The sequence below is a fragment of the Bombus flavifrons genome, chromosome 18, assembly GCF_040668555.2.
Source record: "Bombus flavifrons isolate JBK064 chromosome 18, iyBomFlav1_principal, whole genome shotgun sequence".
Taxonomy (NCBI): Eukaryota; Metazoa; Arthropoda; class Insecta; order Hymenoptera; family Apidae; genus Bombus; species Bombus flavifrons.
Genome location: NC_138459.1, coordinates 6,299,539 through 6,323,703, shown reverse-complemented (window position 1 = coordinate 6,323,703; position 24,165 = coordinate 6,299,539). Strand labels below are relative to the sequence as shown.

Below are 24,165 nucleotides of genomic sequence, written 5' to 3'. Positions count from 1 at the left end.
AAAAAGCAGTGGTTAGCGCCTTAGGTTGCGAACTTTCGGGACCCGGGTTCGAATCCCGGCGACCGGAGTCCGATTTTTCTTCCACGATACAAAAATTAGAAGAGAAGCGGCCGTACCCAGCAGCGCCATCTACCGTATAAAATGTTCGATACTACAATAGTAACCCGACAGCACAGGATAATGCTTGAATTCGTTGTTCCCTAAGTGTAGAATTTATTTACATCAACAGTATATATGTCGGAGATGAAAAGACATCGAAGCCTTCCATTTGGAACTTCGGGAAAATCCATTAACACCGTAATCTAGATTCTATTATAGGCGTAATTAAACAATTGTCGTCATTCGATCCGATTGTATTTGTTCGAGATTTGTGATAATGAGCTTGGGCTCATTCTCGAGGCGACAACCAGTCGCCGAAAGTAGCCGCGGTCACGGGGTGGATGCTTTGTCTAACAAAGATATGGAGTAATTCTGTAGCTCTCTTGAAAAGAAATATTTGTGACGGCACGCGACACTAAACATTCCAACGGTCTTTGTCCCGTGGCTCGCCACACGCAGACCCTATTCTTCGACTAAGATGATTGCCAGATGTCAATGCGTCTTCGCAGTACATGTTCGGCTAGCCTGAGGGCCCGTTATAAATCTTAAGATTTAGTTGGCTAAAGTCCTTCAGACGGACAAACAATCTTTGTTCCAGCTACGGGAAGATAGGAGAAACCTATTTTTCAACGAACGGCGTCTCCCACTAGCAACTTTCCTTCGAGGGCGGCTAGCATCTTTTTCTAACCACCGATATGGAGATTGACCAATTAGCAGCAACGCCAATTTCCCTCACCTTCTAAACGAAGGCTATCTTTGACGAATCCAAGGATCTCGTGTCCTTAAACACACCCCATCATAGTTTTCCTCTGCAGCATCATCGCGACGGAAAGTCATTCCCTTGTGAGGTCGTATTAGCGAGTTACTTAGTGTCTGCACACTCGGTGGATATTCCACGTTTTAACAAAGAGTCCGACTTAGATTTTGTGAGCATGTGCATCCATCATCCCGTTGACCGCGGATTCGTTATTGAACCTAGGATCATTGTCATTTGTTTCTCGAGTATCTAATTACCACGGTTACTTGTCCAATCCTATTATAATCGTATTTGCACTAGTCAATGTCTTCTCTATTGCATAACGACACTGTGTAATCCAAACGAAGATTCGTTTCACGCCCCTAACTCTAAATTCCAACCTTCTCCGACATATATAATGTAAAAAAATTTATAATAATTTATAATACAGTTTATAATAACATGTAAATTATATTAATTATCTGACGAACGCAATTTGAGAAAGGTAAAGATGGAGACCAGTGTGGCCGATGCGGTACTAACTCTACATCCAGTTGACGTCAACTTACACCAGTGTACCTACACAATGGTGCCTACGCTTCAAAACTTTAGTCGAAATTTTAATGTTTTAGTGGAAAATTTGTCGTTCTTATAATATCTAACTGACAGACATGCACCATTTATAATAGAATAAAACATACAAATTCCGTAGTTGAAAATTATTGAAAGTTTCTAATTTAATTCATAAATGCTGTGTTTTCGACCAATCGCGGGGAGACGCAATCGCGAGGAGAGACGTCAACGGGAGTCGTAAATTCCCGTTACGATTATACTAATCGACACCACGAGTTGATCGATCCCCTGATTTCCGTTAGGATAATAATTAGGGGTGATTAAGTTTATATAACGCTGTGATTCACAGAATTATAAAATATATATTTCCAACACTTAAACTACACTGTTGAGTAGGTATAAATCGTAGATAACAACTGTAATATCGGAATATATTAAAGGTATAGTTTTGTCCGATTAATTATAGTTTATTAATAATGGATTGAAATTACAGATATTAGTTAGACAGAAAACGATGTTTGATTAACAGGAAAACTAAATACAACGCTCGTATTTACATCAAATAACTTGACAACTATTTGGTAACTCTCTCTCTCTCTCTCTCACTAGCAACTCTAACAACTCTACAACACTAACAGCCCAATTCTAACGACTCTATGCTTCGACGTCTCGATCAACTCTGCCCTTCGCAACACACTCGCTTTTCGACTCGCATACCCTGACCTCTCCGTCACCTCTCCTTGAAAACCCTAACCGTCTTTTGTTCTAACGCTGTTTATCGTTTTTCTCATACCTCTGCAAGAACTAGGTCACTTTAGTCACATACGCGCTCTTAGATATAAACAAACCACAAAGGACGACGTACACGGTGTTTTTCTAGTTTCAGCCGATTTCCAATCGAAGCTATTCTACGATATTACACAACTTGTCGCACGAAGATGAGATAGATATGAATAGTAGAGCAAGGCTCTTATAGTCGAATTTCATATGTTAGTGGACGTAGCACTCGAGGATGCTTAATAGACGTTAGATTTAGATGCTAGACTTCGACGTTGTAGTATGTAGAAGAAGTAAGTTGACTTGACCTAGCGGTGTTGACGAAATAAGTTGACTTGACCCTCCTGATGTAGCAGGAGAAGTCTGCGACTTGACCCTCCTGATGTAGCAGGAGAAGTCTGCGACTTGACCCTCCTAGTGTCGTAGGAGAAGTGATGAGTAGGAAGCCTCCTACCAACGTGGTTCGTGAGTGACCTTGTGCATGGGAAAACCTAGCCTGTAGAAAACCTAAGACGCTAACCACTACGCTGCCGTTGTCCGACGGAAGTTAGTGACGAGTGGCAGTATTTGTTGTCGAGTGCCGCCACAGGCATTCCTCGCCGTATTCAGTTCATATTATGGATACGTCTTATCCGAAATTTTGATAGTTCTGTATATTTGCGGGTGGATGACAAATTGTTTCTGGGATGTGTGATGGTATCTGTTGATGCAGGTCGGTTTTCTATAGACTTTGTGTCCTAGTATGTTTTTGGGTTTCTTGCAAACGAGGACATCGAGGAAAGATAACTTTCCGTTTTGTTCGACTTCCATACTGAATTTGATATTTACATGTTGTGCGTTTAGTTAGTTGTTTAGTTAGTTTAAGAATAGGTATAGTTCGTCTCGTCCATGTGGCCAGATAACAAAGCTATCATCTGCATATTTGTACTATATTTTTGAGCTCTCACAGGTTTCTTTGAGTGTCTGCGTTTCAAAATGTTCTATCAAGATATTGGCGATGGTGGGTGTTTCTTCGTAAAATTTATCGTCTACCGAGAAGTATGGATTGGTGAGGCAGTGTCCACTAGGTCGGATGGAAAGTGTGGGAGGGATTTCACGATGTCGAAGGTATCGAGAATAAGCACTCTTGAGAACAGTGACACGATTACATCGAAGCTTGCGAGAATATTTTGGATGTGAGAAACTGTGGCACTGACGAGGGATGTAAGGGATATAATCCTAATGAATTTTTGGAAGAAAGTACTGTCTTGCATGTAAGGGATTTCTGGGTGTAAACTTGTTCTCGACGCATTCCGGAGAGAGCAATTCTCAATCGGATTTTATGTTTTTGCGGTGACAGGTCCTTTTTCAGTCTTTTGTACGAGCCGTCGTTTAAGAGGCTGGTGCAACGATTATATAATATTGCCTCTGTCAGCTGGTGACACAATTACGTTTTCGTTTTTGTTCATCCGTCGAAGGAAATGTAGTTCCTGTTTCGTCAAATTCAGCATATAGCTCTCGTCCTGTCGCAAGTTACCGACTATATTTCGTCGAATGTCACTAGCTTGTTCCGCAGAGAGTGAATTTACGGCGGATGGCTAATGATCTCTTCTTTTGGCGCTTTTGTACACGTCACTGTGTAATTACGTCCTCTTACTAGAACGGAGATGGTGTCGTCGTTGATCTGTTGTTAGGCGAAGGGTACCTCTTTGTTTAAGAATTTCTGGGCTGCCGCAGTTGAACCGTGTTGGATGCATCGAAGCGATCGCAAGAACGAATGAAGGAATTCGCGGGAGATTCGCTTGCGCGAAAGCTTAACGAAACATCGGTGGGAGGGAAGGAGAGCGGGTTCGAGTCGATGTCAAGAATAATTAATACACACCGGTAAAAAATGGAAACGGTGCATTATGGAAGGCAGGTTGGAAATTCCGCGAACATAAAAAGCGACTATGCAAGTGTCACGTAAAATTAAGGTTTAGTTTTTAAACACAACAAGTTTGAGCCGTAACTCCACTTTATGTTTCTTTATTAAATAGCACAAGTACAATTTACGCGACTGATCGGAGAGATGTTGACTATTCTATGGATACGGAATAAGTGAAGTTTTACTGGCGATACCATGTCTGGGGAAAGCTAGGGGTGGGTGTGTCTAAGGACACGGGACTGTCGGATTTGTTGATGACAATTCTGGTTAGGGAAGTGAGGGCAGTAGACACCGTCCCCGATTGGATAATGAGACGGTTGGTGGACCAGGAAGGGGTTTAGCCGTCCTCGTGAGAAAGTTGCTAACGGAACATACCAGACGTGAGAAAACCAACTTTCCATGTTAACCCGTAGTAAACAATAAACGTAAAAGGTAATCTAAGACAAGAGATACTCGCTTGGTCCGAAGGACCTTAACTATGAAAATTCCAGGACCCCTGGTGGGTACTTAAGACTACTGAGGGTATGCGCCAAGGATGTGCAGACATCTGGGTGCCATTCTGCCCGCGGTGTGTGGTCTGGTCTCTGCTGTGAACTGGCGCAACACGAGCTTCGAACGGAGCAATTCCGAGGGCGTCGCGCAGGACGGACGAAATGTAACATGCAGTTTCGTGACGAACCACCCCATTCTGACCATTCTGATTTTGAAACCGTAGTATCTCCCATGAGGACTTGCATTGTTCTACCAACAAGTTTGTTCCTCCTGAAACCTACTAGATACATCCGCCTGAATTTTACATCGAACTAATGCGCTGGGGACGGATGGAGGCGACGAGAGTGAATGCAATTCAAGCGACAATGATTCTTTCTGCGTTATACATTTTATTCGCGTACGGCAGATCTGCGTGATATCGGATTTGCCGACCAGCAAGTAACTGTGTGAAACGTTCCCAACCGAGCAACACCTACTCGAACTGCTACTTTTTAAACCCATTATCTATCATTTATGATGATATCACTATCATTTCTAATCATCTGCGGATATGATCGTCACGTATAGTCTTCTTTAAATATATAATATTTCAATACAATATTTCTCATACTAAATCATTCGAAGAATCGCAACGCATCCAAAAGATTATGATCACTCCGCTGTAGATTTCACCATTTGCACTATTTACAGTAGCATGCTCGTACACTTAATAACTTGGCTTTGGTCTCTCGCGTCGGATATCATCAGCGCCAGCTTTGATCCGTTTCCGTAGTTTTCAGATTTACCGCGTTACCTTTAGCGGTGGGCGCGTCGAAGACGTCTCGTACATGTTTTAATGATTTCGAGCAAAACCCCAAAAAGCATTACCCCAAAATCTGCTGATTTTCGTTGTTCCTCTGGTTTTGGAGTACCAGATTTCCGTTATCGAAACGCTCGTACTCGTTAAGCTCGCGTTTCGATTTCTCGAGCGAAAAGGCAACGCAACGACTTTTATCAGCTCGACGTTAAAAACGGTATAACGTTGCTTAGATGCCGCGAGAGGAAAGTCAAGTAACCTACCGTTTTCATAGGTTTGAGGTGTTTATGTGTTGTCCGTGATAATTGTAGCTGCTGGCTGTAGATGTCGCTGCTTCGGGTCCCGAACGTTCGTAACCTAAGGCGCTGACCATTGCGCTGCCGTTGCCCGGTGTTAGTTAGTGTTGAGTGGTTGAGTTAGTTGTGCTGTCGGGTGCCGCCACAGGTTTATCGATCATCCGTGGAGCGTGAAGCTTTCTTTTTTCTTTCTTTCTTCACACCGGAAAATCTGTTGTAGATAGTGTTCCTTGTAAACACATAGAATTTGCCAGGTGGAGCTTGCAATTACTAATTCTGTTCGCCTTGTGTCGGGCCAGCATTCGCGTAGCGACGAAACCTCTCGTTGCCTCTGTTCGTGGCAAATACGACCGTGCGTCCTAGTTTCGCCTATTAACAAAGCGACTGCGAGAAAAGAAAAAGCAGAGAAGAAGAACACAAAGGAATCGCTTCCGACGCGAAGCTGAACTAACAAATCGTCGAACGCATCCCGACTCGTTCAAAACGAAACGCTCGAAATGGCCCCGCGTAATACCTAACCTCGAAAACAAAAGGGAACAAAAACATCTTATTACACGAACGACCGAGTGCTAAACTTTCCTAGATCCGGTTTCCTTCTTTCTTCGAGATTATAAAACGCAAGTTTTTACACGCTATTGAAGAAAGCTTTCACGCTGCGTTGTAAAAATTTCGAGATCGTCGACGGCCAGTTCTTCCAAAATGCCTCGTTTACGATCGACCGAAGTTGCTCGGTAACCGAGCGGCAATGATAAACATCTCTTATCAGTCGGAAGGCCTCGATACACTTTCGCTGCCAAGTGATCGAAGAAAGGAAATCTCCTTTTCTCGTTCGATCGACCCTCTGAAATCCGGTAAATCGTGGTCTCGACGATCCAGAGAGGAAAATGGTGGCGTATAAGTATCGAAGTAAAGCGAGTAAGCAAACGGGAAGGAAGATCGTTTTCGTGGGGAAATTACAGTGAAAGTAACACACAGCGCAGTTTTCGACCGAGTTACGCGGATTTGTTCGCGGCCGTGAGCTGGACTACGTAGCCGCGATTTCAAATCGACGATAGGAAAGAACGGGCACGCTGACCGATTGAGGACGAAGAGATTGACAAGTACGCGTCCTTCGGTTTCTACTCAAAGTCAATGTGTCAGAGTCAAAGTAAATGTGTGCAAACGGGCGGAAAATCGGTTCGTATAATACGGTCACGTGGTGAATGATTTTCAGCCGACCTGATTACGGTTATTCAACCACGTGACGGATTTCAAATTTACTTGGTGCTGGCGGTGGCGCTGCCGCCGCTCGCTTCACGTAGTCACGTATAATCAGGTCGCATCGCGACGTGATCTTCGATTTATCCTCGATACATGGACGCCCTTCCGGCAACGTTCTTGTAGGCTATGCTGTTTACCTACTAGCCTATTCTCCTCCATCTGGACTCGTAGCTCATTGGTTGGGCGCGATTACCAATGGTTGGTCGCGGAATAGCTTTCGGCTCGTCTATTGCCTCGTTAGCCAATGTCGCCCGACCTAAACCAAATTCTAACCCTAACCCTAATCCTTTTGATCCGAATTCGATTGCCAGGCCTTTTGAATATATTTTGTGCCGCGACATAAATATATGCTGTCATTGGGGCAGATAACTACGCGATAGCTCCGTGTAACGTAATTTTCCTTCACCATACATATGTTGGACGGTTCATAGAGGCTTTGACTTGGCTAGCCGCAATCTTATATTCAGCGATACAGAAGCAATGCAACTCCTTTCAGGAGCACCGCGTACGCGATTATCATTCGACAGGCAGGCGATCGAAATTCGGCATCCGTTCATCCGAAAATGCGCAAAATTCTTCAAACGAAAGAATTTCAAACAGAGTTATAAATATTCGAGGATAGAGACAACGAGGCTACAACTTTATTTACGATTACCGCGATCATCGACCATCCAACAGCCCTCAGGGCTAAGTTATTTTAAAGCGGTATAATCCGATCGAAATAAAATACCTCGGCACGTGAAACAGCGTGAACGAAACGGCGGATACCTGATAATATTCTCGTGCCCTATCTGCTCTCCGTCAAATATATCTAGCTCATGAAAGAAGTAACGCCGGAATTCCTTTGCTTGCGATGCCTACTGTCCACAAGATGGCGGCATACTGAGAGCACGCATTCACGTCGCTACGTTCTCAATGACCGAAATCTAGCGGTAAATCAAAGAAATCGGGCGAGAAAATTGTGAAGAAGTGAAGTGGAAATGCTTCGGTGCAAAAATAGATAAAAAGAATAGTGGAGTTCGCTTTAATAAAAGCGTGAGTGGAGACAGAAAAACGTGGTTGAGGTTAGTGCAGAGGGAAAGCCATCTTGAGACGCGCGACCATTGCGTCGCCGCACGGGCTACTTGTGTACAGTGCTGTGCGGCCATATTGGGAAGTGCGCCGAAAGCGCCGCCACACGGACTATTTAGGTACCTACCAGTGGCAAGGGTGGTAACTGCCTTACAGACGAAGACTGCGATAGAAGGCAGCCTTACCGACGAAGGCTGCGATAAAAGGCAGCCTTACCGATGAAGGCAGATAACGAAAACATCCCTACCAAAGGTGGCAGAGAGAGAAGGTAGCCGCACCGACCTGGGCACAAATCAAAAACAGCCGGACCTGCGGTAGCAGAGAGCGCCGTCGGCAGAAAGAAATAAAAAGTGCAGCGGGAAGACAGTTAAAGGGGGAAAAAAAGATGGCTTCGCGGGGTCAAACTCCACCCGCTACAATGGGTGGTCCTCCAGCCGCTAAAAACACAAAAGCCGGAGGAAAAAGCCCGGAACAGGATAAGATGAAGAAAACAGAGGAGGAGGAAAAAGGAAAAGAAACGAAGCACCAGCAATCGCCACTAGCAGCAGACGAAATCCGGCCTGTACCTGATTTAAGGGTACAAGCAGGAAAGATAGAAAAGAGCGTCCTAGCCTTCTGTCTGGGCCCCAGCAAGAAGGTAAATAAGGAGCAGACCGCAACAATTATGCGGTATTTTAAAGACATGAGAGGAATTATGGAGGAACTCCGGCTCCACAACAGTTACCTAACCGGCAAGCTGGAGCAGAGCACCGACTCAGGGAAAAAGGAAATGAAGATACTGAGTGCATGAAGAAGCAGAACCCTGGTTAGAAGAACACTAGATTAGAAGAAGAAGAAGTCGTGGCCATCAGATTCTGCTTCAGAACTGGCCGCAAGGTCTCCCAGGAAACCAACTGGGTAATGGAAGTACCCCCTCCCCCCAGGTAAGGGACAAAATAATAGCCAGTAAAATATACATCTCTTGGAGTGCATGCCGGGTTCGTGACTACATAGCCGTCAGTCGCTGCTATAAATGCCAAGGCTACGGGCACGTGGCAAAATACTGCCGCTTAAACTACGAAATCTACGCACACTGCGCAGAAAGCGAACATAGCACTAAACAGTGCACAAGTAAGGACAAGAACGCCAGCTGCGTAAACTGCAGAAAGGCAGTGAAAAAAGGCGATCATGCGGCCTCCAATGTGGATTGCCCCATGTACAAAAAGGCGCAGGAAATAACTGTCTCGAGAACCAGCTATGAATAAAGCGGCAAACAAGAACGGAAGGGGACATGGGAGAAAAAGAGAAATAAGGATCCTACAGCGTTCCAAAACCGTTCCCCACAGAATCAGGACGCAGATGGAAGCTGATGGTGATGATCATGAATCTTGCTGATGCAAGAGCCATACAGCATCGATGGAAAGATACCTGGACTCGGAACAGAAGTCTCGATCGCCTGTCGAGGATCGAAATGCGATCCGCCAATGGCGGCAGTAGGAGTCAAGTCCAAGGATTTAACGCTGCTCGAAGTCGCCGGACTCTGCACAACGCACTGCGTATGTGTACAGGTAAGCGATGGAGAGACGGAGATATATGTGGTAAGCCAGTACTTTCCTCCGACTGAGAACATCGAGGTCGGCCTCGAGCAACTAGACAAGGTATTGAGGAATCTTAGAGGGAAGAAAGCCATCATTGGCCTGGACTCCAATGCAAACACTCCGCTGTGGTGCAGCAAGGCCATCGACGACAGAGGTGGGGCCCTGGAGGCTATTATTGCACAATATAACCTCCACATCCTCAACCAACCGGAGCAGGCTCACACATTCGAAACGACTCGAGGGCGATCGAACATAAATGTAACTATGGCGAATCCAGAAGCAATACTGCTCGTGAAAGATTGGAAAGTTCACGAGGACGGAACGAACCTCCAGTGACCATAGGATACTGGAGACGCGTCTGGATTTCAAGGAAAGAAGTACTCCGCCGCAGCTTCAGGAAAGAAGATATAACACTCGGATTGCCAACTGGGAGGTTTCTCAAAGAGTGGTCATGGAGGAGAAGGATACACTCCGAGAGACAACCTTCCGGCAGGCGAACGAGGTTGAACGAATGGCCGAGCAGATGCAGGAAGTCCTCATAAGAGCCTGCGATGCGGCCATTCCGAAGAAGAAATGGCACTATAGACCGGTGCCGTGGTGGACGCCTGAGCTCACACGAGCAAAGAGGAAGATCTACCGGGCAAGGAGGAAATACCAAGGGGCTAGGGACCCCGCATCGAGGGAACAGGAGAAGCTGCGGTATAGAGACATCAGGAAGGAGTAAGTAAAAGCCATCACAAAAGCAAATATACAAAGCTGGGAAGAATTCGTATCGAAGGAGGGCAATAAAGAACCTTGGGGCATTGCCTACCGAACGGTTACGGGAAAACTAAGAAGGGAAGAAGCAGTGTCGACTCTGCGGACGCCACAAGGGGACACCTCCAACTGGCGAACGACCGCGGTGGCGATGCTGTCCGCCCTATTACCCGATGACAAAGAAGAAACGGACACGCCAGAGCAGGCAGCGATCAGACGCGAAATTACAGCCCCCCCCCCCCGAATGTCGAAGACGCCACAGAGTTTCGCTTCGAGGAACTCAGCTGACACGCATATGGTCGAAGCGCTAAATTTATAGTTCTTAAAAATAGCGATTCGTGAGATGTACCGCGGCGGCTAGCGCGTGCATTCTCTTTCGAGAATTCGGCGGATGAAGCATAAGGATATAGATGGAACATTGGGCACGTCGAGAAGCTACTAGAAGGTTCTGTGGCACATGTGACGCCACACAGGCATCTACACAGGTCACACTCATTACTGCATAAAGAGTGAGGTTCAAAACCTTTTCAAGGGCCATGAGTCACTAAGTTAGTCAGTCTGAGAATAACTAGCCAACTGTCTACATTCCACAACACACGTATATTTCATGTAATAATTGTTTAATAAATATCATATAACATTGTTTTAACACAAACATTGTGTCTTCCACAGATTATTAATCTTAATTCCGAGATTAAATTCTAACATAAACCATGCTTAACGGAACGTTCGCGACATTTTGTTGTAAAATTCCAATAATACTTCTTTTTAATCTGAATCGATATCGAAGTGCGTTAAAAACTGTAAATAATTTAATTTATACAAATGATCTTTGCAATAACAAATTACTTATAATAAACAAATGTAAAAATCTTTGCACAAAATAGAAAAGTTTTCATTCCGATACAACCATTCGCTATACAATAATCGCTGGACATACATAAAAAATACGTACTCATCGAACTGATATCGAATCCACTCATTTACTCATCGAACTAACGATACTGAATCCTGATACTCAGCTGAATGCAATGCCCGTATTTATATAAATACATCAGTGAAAAGGTAACGCACGTTGCCAGTGATGAACGTTCTTGGTACATGTGTGAGTATTAATCTATTATACGGCAATATATTTTTTACAACATACGTTGTTTCAACGCTCGTATGCTTCGACGCTTGTATGCTTCAACGCATTAATATGATAAAAATCTAATCTTTCTTATTAATTCTCTTGGTATCGTACGAATAAATAGATAACATTTCACGATACATCAGCGATTTCCATTAATATTACATAAAATATATTTATATATGTATAAATATCAATTTTATATTCTACAAGCCGAGGAAAATTAATAACAAATAATAATAACACAAATGGCAAACATAATCAGTGTACTAAAAGTTAACATATTAATGAAAATAAATTTCTATTTTTATACAATAAAATATGTAACTGAAATTTAATTGTAAAATAATCACATTCGTATAAACTCATTACTCTACAACGGAGCAATTAAATATTATACTGATAACAATAATAAGCAAGGTTGCATCGATGCTAGACATTCTGCATTACTTTAGTATTTTTAATCCATGTATTATTATTGAGCCATAATATATAAAGCATAGACGCAAGAGATCATAGCGCGTTGGCCAGAGTAATCTTACAATTGACAGATACTGTTATTTCGACCAATCGCGAGGAGACGCAATCGCGAGGAGAGACGTCAACGGGAGTCGTAAATTCCCGTTACGATTATACTAATCGATACCACGAGTTGATCGATCCCCTGATTTCCGTTAAGATAATAGGGGTGATTAAGTTTATATAACACTGTGATTCACAGAATTATAAAATATATATTTCCAACACTTAAACTACACTGTTGAGTAGATACAAATCGTCAATAACAACTTATCGCACGAATATGAGATAGACACGAATAATAGAGCAAAGTTCGTACAGTCGAATTTCGTATGTTAGTGGACGTAGCACTAGAGGATACTTGATAGACACTAGATTTTGATGCTAGACTTCGACGTTGTCGTATGTAGACGAGGTAGGTTGATTTGACCTAGCGATGTTGACGAAATATTCGACTTGACTCTCCTGTGGTCGTAGGAGAAGTGATGAGTAGGAAGCCTCCGACCAACGTGGTTCGTGAGTGACCTCTCTAAAAACCAGATGTGCGTCGAAAATATTTTTAGTCTCAAAAATCTTTCAGGACGACGGATTGAACGAAGATACATGTACACAATGAAAGAGAAAGTTATGGTTGGTCCTCAGGTTTGTTGAGGGTCGAAATGACGTTACGCAGGCCATCGGCTGCCCGGTCGCGAGAGCTGCAGCGCAGATGTTTTAGGCGACGTAACAGATACATTATACAAAATTTTATGTACCATGGTGGAAATTCCTTCTAATTCAACAATTAAATTTCATTTGTATTACAAATCACAAGTTTGCGTCACAACGGTCAAAGAAGCAAATCTTACTTTGTCATATTGAAATAGTTAAAGAAAATGGTACATAAACATTAGCTTAATATGTTATATTAACCAAGATTTGTGGAAACAAAATATATTATTCAATACGTCCATTTACGTTATTATTTATTACGTCCATTTTGTTGTCCAATTTTATATCCATGGAAATTGCATCAACGGGCCACACGTAAACTAACACTCGAGCCATTTGCTTTACGAAATTATTATTATTATTAGACAAACTGCTTGCCTGTGCACAAGGAAAATCTATGATTAGTGAATAGTAGACTTTAATAATATCCTCAATGAACAAATCGCGTTTTCCTTAAAATATGCCATAACTGCACGATAACAGTAGCAACTTGTAAATGAATATAGAAATTGTATGCAATACAGTTATCAAATATATTTAAGAAAACTGTAATTATTTGATAAAAAGTCGTGAAATCAACGAAAAGCAGAAGACAATGGAAGATATTTCAGGTTAACGTGTCATATGTAGCGTAAAAATTAAGATAAAGCAAAAAACTTGACAATTTCCGAACAGGAGATCGAGTTCTTTTATTTTTACTCAATTTGTATAGTATTATGTTCGGTTCGCGATGATACACTTTTGATACTTGGGCTAGTTGAGAATTTTTTCAGACTGACTGGATGATTTTGAAGGGAGCATTTATATTCCCTTATTCGTTGGAGTGGGAGAAGGCTTTGCCCGTACTTATCATATATTTCGGAGAACGCTTAGAGTGACCGAATGCCACCCAGGCGGCTGAGAACAGATCCTGACCGGACGGTCACACGTGATAAGGCGCTCGGAATTTTGGTTTATCATATGGCTGCTCGAATTTCATCTGTGACACTTTCCTCCGCCACAACATCCCCACTAAAACTTACTAATTGTCTATCTTTAGAATAGTCAACATCTCTTTGCCGAGTTTCTACCCTTAAACCAATCACCTACTTAATTTATATAAAGTTATTAGAGTAAAGTGTAATTTATACGTGTCAATTCAGTATATATCTCAATTGTGACTATTAAGTGTATAATAAAGTGTAATAAGAAGTTCTAGATGGTTGGAAAAGTCGGCCGGCGCCACTCACCCAATTTAAACCCGAACCAAATTGAGGACATTTATATCGTCTATCTGGGAAAATAACATAGTGGTACCAGTTACGATATACACACACGACGCTTGTATTAATTTACATACAACTTGTAATAAACATGTGAAAATTTCGCTAACGGATATGTAGGGCTATGTTGGCTAATAAAAACCGCTTTTATTCGTGTATCTTAAGGCTCGGTGCAGATGAGCCATATTTTATCGTAGAACATCGTTCCGGTGCCGTTGGAAAAGCAGAGAAAGAAATAAAGTTCTCCTGTTTCACAAAAGAAGGATACATACATATGTATTTTCTTCTTCTTCCAACCCATTGCCGGTGCGGTCATTTGTTGCAAATTCGATCGTTTGCATCGTACCTAAATTTTGAGCTGAAAATCTTCTGTTACAAATTATTAATTAGACCTATTTATAACATATGCTAATCTCATATGTTATAAAATCTCTGCCAGTGCGATGGAAAACGCAAGGCTAGGCATCTTGAAAATAAGAGCATTAGAAGAGGCAGGAATACTTTTAGAACAGCCATCTCTTACTACAAGAATTATAATAGCAGCAGAAATATATTATTAAGAGCTTCATAATAGATTTAATAATAATGATTTAATTAAGGGAATTATTTACCTTTATCCCTTGTATCTTGAGAGGGCTATGAAAAATGTACATCTCCTTCAAGAGGCTAATTAGAATACTTCCTGATATGCATTGCCACATTAAGAATCAAATACTTTCCAATCAGCTAGAAGCTCGGCGGGGCAGCCAGCTACGCTCGTTAAGGCCCGTCCTGTTTTGCGACCAAGTGGTCCTGTTTTGCGACCAAGTTTCAGGACAAAAAAAATCAAGCAAGAACAAAATTACATAAAAGCTCCGCCCCCCAGCGGCTTAAATCCAAAGAATAGACAAATCACAAAAAAATTGTAAAACACCGACACATAATATAGTATGGCTACGTCGTACCGTCGCGTATCGGTACTTTTGCCTAGCACACCATTACCAAAATTCACAGTTTATTTGAATATCAAAATGTAACGAAAATTGTATCCTTGGTTTAATAAACATTATTAAAAAAAAAAGCTCGTTAAGGCCCAGAATTGAAGACGACGCATCGCGAGTTCGAATCCTCGGCATTTGAGACGTCAGAAAAATGAACGGAAAACCCAAAATTTCTCTTTACAACAGGCAAGCGGTCAGCCCCTCCCTTGCTTGAGCTGTGGGTGTACTTTCTGGGAGTGCGCTTTGTTAAAGGTGTTTGGTAATAAGCACCCAAGGGCCCGAGGACAACTCGCACATTGGTTCTACCGTCGTCCCGCCCGTGGAGGTTTTAGCCGGTAAGAATCCGGCACTACCTTCTACCCATCTGCGCAAGGGTAGTTAAGGTGTCTATGAAGATTTCCTCCACGTAAAAAAAAAAAAAAAAATTTTTTTTGTAGTATGAAAGGTGACACGTTTAACACTCCCGTAGACAAGGAGGGAACACATATATAAATGGTTAGGTGAGATTATTTTCAATCAAAAATGAATTTTTGATCAATATCCAAACGTGTTATATTGTATATCAATTGTATAAATAACAAGAAAGGATTAATATATCCTTTTAAACTTTGCACGCTGCAAAAAAATACAGAACACATTTACTCGCAATATATTCCAATAGAGTTTCATTCGCTTGAAAAGACACAAAAGATTTTGTCGACATTTCTTAAACATGATCGAAATTGATTGCAATATACTTGCGTCTGCAATTTGCTACTGGAACATACGATTGTCAGACATGTACTTACATACGTTTAAGGCGGATCGTATCGTTGTGCCTTGGAGTGACAACGTTGTTTTGCTTTGCTAGGTCTAAAGGTAAACAAACTTCGAACAAAACATTATTGCCGTTATTTCTAATCGTCAACCGGAGTTACATTTGAACTTTTTATAATGCCATCGGTCGATACAAACAGATGAACGTCCTTTCTAGGACGATCATTATAACGAATCATTTTAACGAGTCATACCATGGAATAGCAAGCGTAGAGTTGAACGGTAGCATTGAGCGAGCGACGATTACAACCGGCATACACTATCTCTGTACTTGTATTTAAAGTGATTTTAATATACACTGACTATTACAATTTTATCATTCGTCTCTTTAATAAACCAACCAACACGTAGAATGAGCCACGAGATGTTCCATATAATCCATACATTCCTTGTGTTTGTTTTCAAACTGAACAGTATCTAGAAGTTATCTGCAAATCCGGATATATTCCATCTGAAGCATTTATTTTCTGAAATTCCTTAGATTTATAGATTAGCGTAAGAAATATTTACCGATTATGCGTGTCACTGTACGACAAATGTTTGTTATACACTTATAACAATTATTGTGCCGATTTAAAATATTCATAACCAAGGTTATATATGTCGAAGATGGAAGGACATCGGAACCTTTCTTTAGAATGTTCTGAAAAACCCAATCCAGATGTTTACGACATCCACATTTTAGCAATAAGGGAAGAAATAGTTATGGGGGCACTTAATGTTTATGACGATGAGTTTGGGCTCGAGGTGACATAATGAGTCACCGAACGTACCGACGGTCACGGGAGAGACGTGTAATAACGGAAGTAGAAAATAGTTGTGCAGCTCTCCTCAAAAACAGAGATTGACCCAAGGAGTGGGAAAAGGACTATATAAGGGCAGTTTTATTTGGATTACGAGTTAGTTAATAAGTCGTTGGGCGAGTTGCTGATTGAGTTATCCGAATCGTTTATTCGTTGGCGCTCGTCATCCCATGGACCGTGGATTCGTTGTCGAACCTGAATTCGTTTTCATCGGCATCGCGATCATCCTATCGCCGCTATTACTTGTAGTCTCTTGAAGTACCCACGTTTGTGCCGGTAAACATCGGCTATATCCGCGATGGTAAACTTGAGAGAAGGTTCATCGAACGCCAAAAATTCCAACCTCAATCCGACAAATATATATAAAATCATATCTCAAAATTCAACAAATTCGTTCCTTTCTTTCCCTTCGAAAAAAAAATCACAAAAAGAGGCTGTTTTAGAACATTCTAATTCGGAAACTCCCTCAATCGCTTTATTTACTTATCATATTGTGTTCCGCTGCTTTTTGGGGGTTAAAATGGTAATAGATCATTTCATTGACCTCTGAGTTTGTAAATGGTTTTACAGGAAAAGATATCTAGAAAGGTGATTTACAAAAATTTCATGTATTATCACAAATATGATTTATAGATATACAAATATTCTGCCTCGTTGGCAGAAGACAGTGTTTCTTATTTTATTATTATTTAATTTGTACTTTACAATTTGTCCAGCTAGACATTTGGTAAATTTTTCTAGCTTAATTGCTAAATAACATTTGGATGGCTACGCCCAGCGGGATACCATCTTCGAGTTTGACTTCGAGTTTATTTCTTTAGTGAGGTCAATGGGATGCTTCCTTTTTCTTCTTCTGCCTATGAGAGTTTTGCTCGCATCGGCAGTCAGTTGGTTTGGATGTGTTGTCGTTTTTCCTTTGTGTTTTTCTGCGTAGCTGCCGATTTCAATAGAAGAAAGTGACTTTGAATACTTCGGCTAATGCACAGCTAAGTTAGCTTTATCTGTGTGGGGTATCGTGTCCTCCTTGCGACAAATGGATTGCAGAAATAATTTACGATGAACAAGTAAATTTCTTGAATATCTATCAAAGAGAATAGTTACAGTCTATTGTAAGAGACAAGTCTCTTAGATGCTTCTGGAAACAGTTGTCTTTGAATTTCCGAAGGATTGTTGTCACTTTTCTCGTTGCTTTGTTTAACCTACGTTTCCTCTTGCTTCTCGATTGCTTTGCGATATTCTTCTGAGCTTATGTCTTTCTGTAACTTTCCTTTTTATGGAATCCGGATAGTCCTGTTTGCTTACGGACTCTTCATCAGGTGTAGTAGAACGGATCGCATTTATTATGTTGCTATTCAAATATTCCATACCTGCGTCAAAATCTTCGTTTGTTCGTAGCGGCACTGAAGTCGATCTTGAGATGTTTAAAGCTTCCCGACAGCACTGATAATTTGTGAGGTCGTTTTGAGTAGTTCTATTTGGTTTTCAATAATTTTTGAATTACTTGTTGCTACAAGTGAGTGATCTGAAGAGAGTTCCAGAAAAGAACCGACTTGGGTATATCTTGCAAAGATGTTTTAATTTTTATATGATTTAATATCGAATATAATGATAAAGAGATCAATCAACACAGTATTATATCGTAGATTATTTGGATTACTACACATGCTATATTTCTTATTATTTCAATCTCTTGGCATTTCATTTTTCTCTTTATTTCTCATATTTCTCTCTAATTTACTTTACTTCTCTAACTTATAATTTCTCATTTTATCGAAGAACTTTCAGATATGTGAATATACACACATTTTGTCGCTCAGGTAGGTTGCGCAGCTTATTGCTTAATGTACATGGAACAAATATAGACATCCCATAAAATGATTCGCTTAACTATTACCCTATACGAGCAAATATTATTATAAATAATATTTATTTTTATATGCATATATTTGTCAGGGTACAATGGAAATTAGGCTTAGGGGCGTGAAGCGAATCTTCGTTTGGATTACACATTGTCGTTATGCAATAGAGAAGACATTGACTAGTGCAAATACGATTATTATAGAATTGGACAAATAACCGTGGTAATTAGATACTCGAGAAGCTAATGACAATGATCCTAGGTTCAATAACGAATCCGCGGTCAACGGGATGATAGACGCACATGCTCGCAAAATCTAAGTCGGACTCTCTGTTAAAACGTGGATTATCGTGGAATAACGTGGAAGCGGAGTGCCCAATGAATCATCAGTATCCTAACGGTGTTCCGTCGAATGTTCGAGAGGAGGGCGTGCGTGGCAACAGTCGCGGACGCCTAACAAACGCGTGGATAGTGGGGATATTGAGAGGTGACAAAGGAGAAAGAAACAGATCCAATCGAAAGTCAAATTGTAAAAGTTTCAGTCTTGGAAAGTCACGGCTGGAGTTCAGAAGTAAATCGTAATTAGTGTAAACCAAGTGTTAAAACATAAATTCTCTTTTTATTTTGTTTATATCTTATTTTTCTTTTCACCCTCGATTTCCTTTTTTTTATTTTACGTGACATGACTATGGCCGTGGACGGTTGCGGAACATGTATGTAGTGAGGTTATGAGAAAAGACAAAGGGATGCTTAAGGGAGAAGGACGAATTAACAGGTCGTCGTCAGTTGAGAAGTGTGTTGTCAGCGTTGTCGAAGCTGAATAAAGAGCGTTGGAACCATTGTAACGAGAATAATGAGTGACGAATGGTGACTGCGTGCATATAGACTACCGGAGCATCATACTTGATTTTGTGTTGGCGTGAACGATATTGAAACAAATCATACCGTTACCAAACCTACTAGCACTATACTTTCCCACGGATATGATACAAAAAATAAGATCAGTGGTAATACCTACTTACTTGTGAACATGTAACGTCGATTAGTTCAGTTTTCAAAGTGTCTTTATTTATGCTAAAGTCAGATATGGAATAGATTGAGCCTGTCAATGCGGCCCTGATTCAATCTCTGGGTCATGATGAGAGGATTCTTATACGCCACAATTTTGGCATACCGATGTTTAAGAATGTCACGGCTAAAAAAACTGCTCTCATCCGTAAAACAAATATCTTGAAGACAGTGTGGATTGTGTTTTAGTTTCCTTAACGTCCAGCAACAAAATTTTCATTGAACGAAGTAATCTACCGTACAAAGTTCTTGCATTATATGAACCATATAAAAACATAGACCTTCTTCACGTATTATTTTTCTTGCTGCTTCTTGTGTAATTCCTATTCGACAAGCTATTCTTCGCAAATACATCAATAGATATATACGTGCACTGCACAAACGACATTTGCTCCTTCTTACGTCAATGTACACAACGAGCGACGAGTGGAAATCAACCTAACCCCAATCGACGATCTGAAACTTTTACTTCACGCTGTGATCTTCCATTTGGTCTTGAACAAAGAACAATTCCCAGCACGCTTTCTAAACTTTACTACTTATTATTGTATTCATAATATTATTAATTTTGTATTAATACAATAATACTATCGTATCATTATTATATTATTTATTTATTTTTGTGCTTGTATTGTCTTTTGTTCGTAATATATTATCGCAATATAATAACAAAATTAGTTTAAGAGCTAATAGAACCTTAAAAATTTTTTTCAAATGAACGGGTCATTTGCAAACCATGATTCCTTTGAGACATTTGTTCCTAGTGATAAGTACTATATGATGCAGTAAAAAAATTTGATCTTGAAAATTATGCTCAAAAGAAGTTTTGCGAATCATTTTTTTAGCAGATCTCCGCAGATTTGAAAATGTAGAATCACATCCTCCTCCCAAAAGCAATGACAAATAATTTTTTGATACCTTGTACATTATATTCTGCTTATATGTAAATATATGTGACTGTGAATTGCAGACACGGACGTATGTGTTTATTTCTTAGTTTTTATTTGAAAGGAACTGTTAAGGTAAAGAGAGGATTCGCAAATACAAATAGTTTACTTTATTTCACACACAACAGCTATACAATATATTACACTCTGAAGATCTCGATAACCCTCTTGCACGCACGCTTGTTGTCAACCGACTCTTCCAGATACTTGTAATAGCTTCTAACGGTCCTTTGTCTCAACTCAGACCAGAACGTCCTCTAACGCTTACACACACATTAACATGTACAGTGTAAATGTATCATCTGTTATTTAATAAGGTTTTGGGTTTATAAAATAACGATTCACTCAGATTCGTTTTATCCAATATATTTAGTCTAACAGTTCAGTCTTATAACACGTCTTACCACACAGGAGTCTTCAAGTCAATAGAACAACGTGGTCGACTTCTAAGACAAAAGAGCGTCGTTAGAAGTCGTACCAACTTAGTTTGTAGTAACCAGCGATCATACCAACTTAACATTTCTCAACACTCCCCTTTGATCGCTAGTTTCTACAAGCCCCATAGCTTTGGTAAATTGCTGAGTCTTAATCCTATTTAACCCTTTGGTAAGAATGTCAGCGACATTCTCCGGACTAGGTACATAAATATATTCTAGTATCCCCCTCGATACGCAGTTCTTAACGTAAAAGTATCGCACTTGGACGTGCTTAGAACTCTCGGCAACTATTTCGTCCCTTGACCATGAAATAGCTCCGATATTATCGCAGAATATTTTACAGGGACGAGGGCAATACGACAGTTGACCCAATTCCTTTAACAGTAAAGAAATCCACACTGTTTCCCTTGCTGCATCCTGCATTGCCACGAATTCCGCTTCGCACGTCGACTGAGCTATAATCGGTTGTTTTTTGGATAGCCAGGATATCGCCGCGCCAGCGAGTATGAACACATATCCGCTCCTGGATTTCCTGTCTACCGTACAACCCGCAAAATCCGAGTCGCAAAATACTTTCAGAGGTTGCCCGGTCCTCTGATATACTAACGTTAAGTCTTTGGTCTTTAATAAATACCTGAATACCCGCTTCACTGCTTTCCAGTCGGATACAGTCGGGTTCGCGCTTCTTTGGCTCAATTTTCCTATTGCACACGCAACATCAGGACGACTTACAGTAGCGACATACATAATGTGACCCACAGCTTGTTCATATAATTTGCTGTCGAAAGGCTCATCGCGTTCAATATCAAAACCAGCCTCACATTCCCTAGCTAGCGGTGTCGACACTCTCACCACCCCAGCCTCGTGAGTAATGTCAAACAGATCCAGTATTTGACCTATCTGTACAGATTGATCGAATACTACCGTGGTGCTGTTTGGCTTACTCAGGTGGATGGACAGAAATTGAGTGTCTACACCTAGCATCCTAACATCTAGTTTGTCCTTAAACCTAGTTTTGAATATCTCAATCCACTCATTCGTCCCAAACACAAGGATGTCGTCCACATACACAGCTACAATCAACCTTTTTGACGCATCCACATACACACATGGATCACTCACGCATGGGCTCAGACTCATACCCCTTAAAATGCTATTGATGTGCCTAAACCACATTCTTCCAGCTTGTTTTAGTCCATACAGGCTCCTTTTGAGCTTACACACAAATTTGGTTCTGTCTTTGCCTGGAACTCTAAAGAGTTCTGGTTGCTCCATGTATATATCCTCATCCAGAGGACTGTTGAGATATGCACATTCCACATCGATGTGCTCGTAAACCCACTCATTCTCCGCACATAGAGCAAGCAGAATTCTTAGAGTTCTGCGTTTTACTATCGGACTAAAGGTTTCTGAATAATCTACTCCAGGCCTCTGCCAGAATCCCCGAGCTACTAACCTAGCCTTATATCTATCAGGGTCTCTCTTTATCGCAAGCACCCACTTACAGTCTATAACGTTTTTATCTAAGGGTCTTTGCACGATGTCCCACACATCCTTACTTTTTAGATTGTCTAGTTCCTTTTTTATTGCATCAGTCCACTTTTGGGCGTCTGGCCCTCTCAGGGCTTCATGCACATTCACAGGTACACACATGTTCTGAGATTTACAAACAATCGCAGTGCGAGCACAACAATCACATGTTCTTGGCTTGTGTAGCCTTGCCGACCTCCTAGGCACAAACGGTACACTCACAGTATCCACTGGATCGTCCTCACACGTTAAACTATCCATAAAGTAGTCGGTTTCCCCTTCGTCGTTTTCTCCGTCACTCTGTGTCTCGACGTCAGCTTGACCGGCTTCTCCCCTATGTTCAAAGGTTTCTATATCCCATATCCATTCCGAGGACTTATCCTTTATATGGTTCGTTTCCACCTTAGCGCTCTTGTAGGGGAACGTGTTCTCTTCGAATCTGACGTGACAGGATATTATCACCTTTTGGGTCTTCGGTAGGTAAATCCTATAACCCTTGACCTGTCTGTCATATCCCACAAATATCCCCTCATCCGCTCTGCTCTCGAATTTTCCTCCGCTTGGACTCTTTAGATACCAGACTCTGCATCCAAACACTCGCAGTCTGTTTATCTCCCCTTGGAGGTCATATCTCTTACCCCTCCATAATTCCAGTGGGATCTTGTCTCCGATGGCAGCGGATGGGCATAGGTTCCTTATGTGGCATGCCGTGTTCACAGCCTCCCCCCACAGATAGTCAGGGAGTCCAGATTGGATGAGTAAACATCTGGACATCTCGACAAGAGTTCTGTTCGCTCGTTCGGAGACCCCATTTTGTTCAGGGTTTCTAGGGACAGTTTTCCTGTGTAAGATACCTTTCTCCTTTAGGTAGTTCTCGAAGGTTTCTCCAGTGTACTCACCCCCGTTATCTGTTTGAAGGGCACTTATCTTATATTGATGTAAGGCCTCCACCTCCGCCTGGTACTCCTTGAAACACTTGAGTACTTCATTCTTCTTACTGATGATCCTGACGTGCGTGGAACGGGAAAAATCATCTATGAACGTTACGAAATAATTACCTCCGCCCAGCGATTTGCATTGTGTTCTGCCACTAATATCACTGTGAATTATTTCTAAAGGACGCCGACACATGTGGTGGGCGGTCTTCGGAAAAGGTACTCTCGTCATTTTCCCTTTCACGCAGACCCCGCATGGTTCCTCGTGCATCCTAGAATCCTCCTTCACGCTCCTTACAGGGATTTTTCTCATCGCATTCCCATGTAGATGACCTAACCTCTCATGCCATGATACGACACCTTTGTACGCCTTAGCTTCAATAACCTCGGCGTGGTCATTGTCATTTCCAGGTTCTTCTTGATCGTTCCCCATGGAGACGTTTGCTGCATGCCTTTCAGGTGGTATTGTCTCTAGGTAGTACACGTTGTCTCCTACCTTTGAGTTGAATACCATGTCCCCATCATCATGTGTGCCGACGGCCTCATCCTTCGTACATACAGTGGTGACGCCTTTCACTGCCAATTGCCTGATCGATATTAGATTTACATCTAAATCGGGTACCCACAGGGCGTTCGACAAGGATAGACTCCACCCGCCGCAAGCCTTGGTCATCTTCACGACGATCGTGCCTTTTCCTTTGACTTCCAGGTACCCCTTACCAATCCGAATCTGTCCGGCCGCAGGCACGAAGTCCACGAACCGATATCTATCCGGAGTCATATGGTTTGAGGCTCCCGAGTCGAGATAGCTGATCCTATCCCTTTCCACGT

The 24,165-nt window shown here is 41.6% G+C and overlaps 1 protein-coding gene, 2 long non-coding RNA genes and 1 other non-coding gene across 4 annotated transcripts in view; 2 read left to right on the top strand and 2 right to left on the bottom strand.

The window, feature by feature from the left end:
* Positions 1–364, bottom strand: part of LOC138189146 (uncharacterized) — a 30,080-nt gene extending 29,716 nt beyond the window's left edge. Inside the window, exon 1 of the long non-coding RNA XR_011175942.1 lies at positions 228–364. This is a non-coding gene — a long non-coding RNA (uncharacterized LOC138189146). The remainder of the gene's footprint in view (positions 1–227) is intronic.
* The window catches only part of LOC138189142 (uncharacterized), a 288,383-nt gene that overhangs the window by 15,732 nt on the left and 248,486 nt on the right, over positions 1–24,165 (top strand). The window lies entirely within an intron of this gene.
* Positions 15,372–15,472, top strand: LOC138189199 (U6atac minor spliceosomal RNA). Its single transcript, XR_011175962.1, has one exon. It is a non-coding gene; the product is annotated as a U6atac minor spliceosomal RNA (small nuclear RNA).
* Positions 20,936–21,616, bottom strand: LOC138189151 (uncharacterized). Its single transcript, XM_069131301.1, has one exon. The coding sequence runs from the start codon at positions 21,614–21,616 to the stop codon at positions 20,936–20,938; it is 681 nt and encodes a 226-aa protein (XP_068987402.1).